Source organism: Lotus japonicus, chromosome 1 (assembly GCF_012489685.1).
Source record: "Lotus japonicus ecotype B-129 chromosome 1, LjGifu_v1.2".
NCBI lineage: Eukaryota > Viridiplantae > Streptophyta > Magnoliopsida > Fabales > Fabaceae > Lotus > Lotus japonicus.
The window spans coordinates 111,508,064-111,510,912 of record NC_080041.1 but is presented as its reverse complement, the minus strand read 5'-3'; the positions used below and the strand labels follow the sequence as shown (position 1 = coordinate 111,510,912).

General features: G+C 39.5%; 1 protein-coding gene across 1 annotated transcript; it reads left to right on the top strand.

The window, feature by feature from the left end:
* LOC130729245 (pentatricopeptide repeat-containing protein CRR2, chloroplastic) lies at window positions 1–2,605 on the top strand. The gene is made up of 2 exons (XM_057580922.1): window positions 1–158; window positions 379–2,605. The coding sequence occupies exon 2, from the start codon at window positions 491–493 to the stop codon at window positions 2,477–2,479; it is 1,989 nt and encodes a 662-aa protein (XP_057436905.1). The 5' UTR covers window positions 1–158; window positions 379–490; the 3' UTR covers window positions 2,480–2,605.
* The last annotated feature ends 244 nt before the right edge of the window (window positions 2,606–2,849 follow it).

The following is a 2,849-nucleotide window of genomic DNA, read 5'->3' as shown; positions in this document are numbered from 1 at the left end:
AAAAAAAAAATATACAACCCAGAGAGTTTGTCGTGACACTGCTCTCAAGATTTTGTCATTCAAAACATAGAGCGGTGAGCACTCCACTGTGTCTGTGTGAAGCAGAAAATATCAGCAAGGCTTGGAACAACCGAACAACTATCGCCTCAGACTCTCAGGTACCTCAAACCTTATTTCTATCAAGTTTTTCACTTTAGGTAGGGTGTATATAGCGGTAAAATAAAATTAGATGGCACAGGAACCCTATGTTGTTGCTTCTTATTTTAAATTGTTTTGAGTAATTTGGGTTTTCCATTTCCTTTCTTTCTTTTTAGGATTTTATTTTATGTAAACCATTTGTGTAACCATAGTTTCTTTTGGGTTCTTGCTTAATTACAGGTATACCATAGCTTTGTGAGACTGGAAAGCAACATCATAACTTAATTCATTCATATTCATATATTTTTCTAAAATAGCTGAAACACTTAGGAACCTGTTCAATAAGAGTCTGATGAGGGTGCTTCAGAGTCCCCAACATGTCAGGCAAGCTCCATTTCAAACCCACCTCTGCTACACTTCCCATGTCTCATCAAGGCTGCCAGTTTGTTTTGTTTCAATCAACCCTTCCGCCAACCCGGTAAAAGATATCAAGAGCAACAACAACAACAACAACAACCAGTTGATACAGTCGTTATGTAGAGGTGGAAACCATAAGCAAGCCCTTGAGGTCCTGTGGAGCGAGCGCAATCCGAGCCATAAGACTATTGAGGTCTTAATACAGTCTTGCGCGCAGAAGAGTTCGTTTTCCGATGGCCGTGATGTTCATCGCTATCTTGTCGATAGTGGTCTTGACCAAGACCCGTATTTAGCTACTAAACTTATCAACATGTACCATGAGCTTGGGTCTCTCGATTGTGCGCGTAAGGTGTTTGATGAAACTCGCGAAAGAACCATCTATATCTGGAACGCGTTCTTCCGAGCGTTGGCGATGGTGGGTCGTGGCGAGGAGCTGTTAGAATTGTATAGGCAGATGAACTGGAGTGGGATTCCGTCGGATAGGTTCACATATACGTATGTGCTTAAGGCTTGCGTTGTTTCAGAGTTTTCAGTCTACCCTCTCCAGAAGGGCAAGGAGATTCATGCCAATATTCTGCGACATGGCTATGAAGAAAACATTCATGTTATGACAACTCTGTTGGATGTATATGCTAAGTTTGGCTGCATATCCTATGCAAATTCTGTGTTTCGTGCAATGCCTGCCAAGAACTCCGTGTCATGGAGCGCTATGATTGGATGTTACGCAAAGAATGACATGCCTGTAAAAGCACTGGAACTGTTTCATCAGATGGTGCTTGAGGCTTGTGATTCAATTCCAAATTCAGTTACAATGGTTAGTGTGCTTCAAGCTTGTGCAGGTCTTGCTGCATTGCAGCAGGGAAAGTTGGTTCATGGCTTTATCCTTAGAAGGGGTCTTGATTCTATAATGCCAGTTATTAACGCCCTTATAACAATGTACGGACGATGTGGTGAGATTTCAATTGGAGAAAGAGTATTTGATAAGGTGAAGAATCCTGATGTTGTTTCATGGAATTCTTTGATTTCCATGTATGGTAATAACGGATATGGAAAGAAAGCAATTCAAATTTTTGAAAATATGATACACCAAGGAGTTTCACCAAGTTACATATCATTCATTACTGTTTTGTGTGCTTGTAGTCACGCAGGCCTTGTTGAGGAGGGAAAGATTTTGTTTGAATCTATGCTTAGTAAGTACAGAATCCATCCAGGTATGGAGCATTATGCCTGTATGGTTGATCTTCTTGGCCGAGCTAACAGGTTAGATGAAGCAATCAAACTAATAGAAGATATGCCTTTTGAACCAGGACCAACAGTTTGGGGTTCCCTTCTTGGATCTTGTAGGATTCACTGTAATGCTGAGCTTGCAGAGAGAGCAAGCGCTATGCTTTTTGAGTTGGAGCCTTGGAATGCTGGCAATTATGTTCTTTTAGCTGATATTTATGCAGAAGCTAAGATGTGGAGTGATGTAAAGAGTGTGAGGAAGCTAATGGGAAAACGTGTGCTGCAAAAGGTTCCTGGTTGCAGTTGGATTGAAGTTAAAAAGAAAATATACTCATTTGTCTCTAGTGAAGAGGATAACCCACAGATTGAAAAACTCCGTGCTTTACTAATTAAATTATCAACTGAGATGAAGGAGCAAGGTTATGCCCCCCAGACAAACATTGTTCATTATGATCTTGATGAAGGAGAGAAGGAAAGAATTTTACTGGGACACAGTGAAAAGCTTGCTGTTGCTTTTGGACTCATTAATACTGTGAAAGGTGAAACCATTAGGATCACAAAAAACTTGAGATTATGTGAAGACTGTCATGCTTTTACAAAGTTCATTTCCAAATTTGCTAATAGGGAGATTCTTGTTAGAGATGTGAACCGCTTCCACTGTTTTAGAGATGGAGTCTGTTCCTGTGGTGAATATTGGTAGTTCAGGGCAGAATACAATGCTGTTCAAATGCTTCTGTAAGTATTCTAATATAGAGGAATACATCGAATGATGTTATGGCTTCAAGTTCAAACACAAAAGCTCCAATTCTACTGCACTTTTATTGTCTCTTGGTGTCATGAAATTCAATCTTTATTAAAACAAAAAAAATTGAGAACATCCAACTTCTAGTCGCTTGATCATAAATGCTCTTACATCTTATCAAGAAAATTTTCTTAAAGTTTATTATGCTACTGGGTGAGGACTAGTTTTCTGATATCTGAACATTGTGTTTTCATTGTAATCAGTTTGCTGCTTATTTAAGGTAATTAAGTTCCAGTCTCAGATGGCAAAGACATGTGGTGTCAAAGGT

Coding starts and splice junctions, on each gene's coding strand:
- LOC130729245 (XM_057580922.1), top strand. CDS start 491: ATGAGGGTGCTTCAGAGTCCCCAACATGTCAGGCAAGCTCCATTTCAA.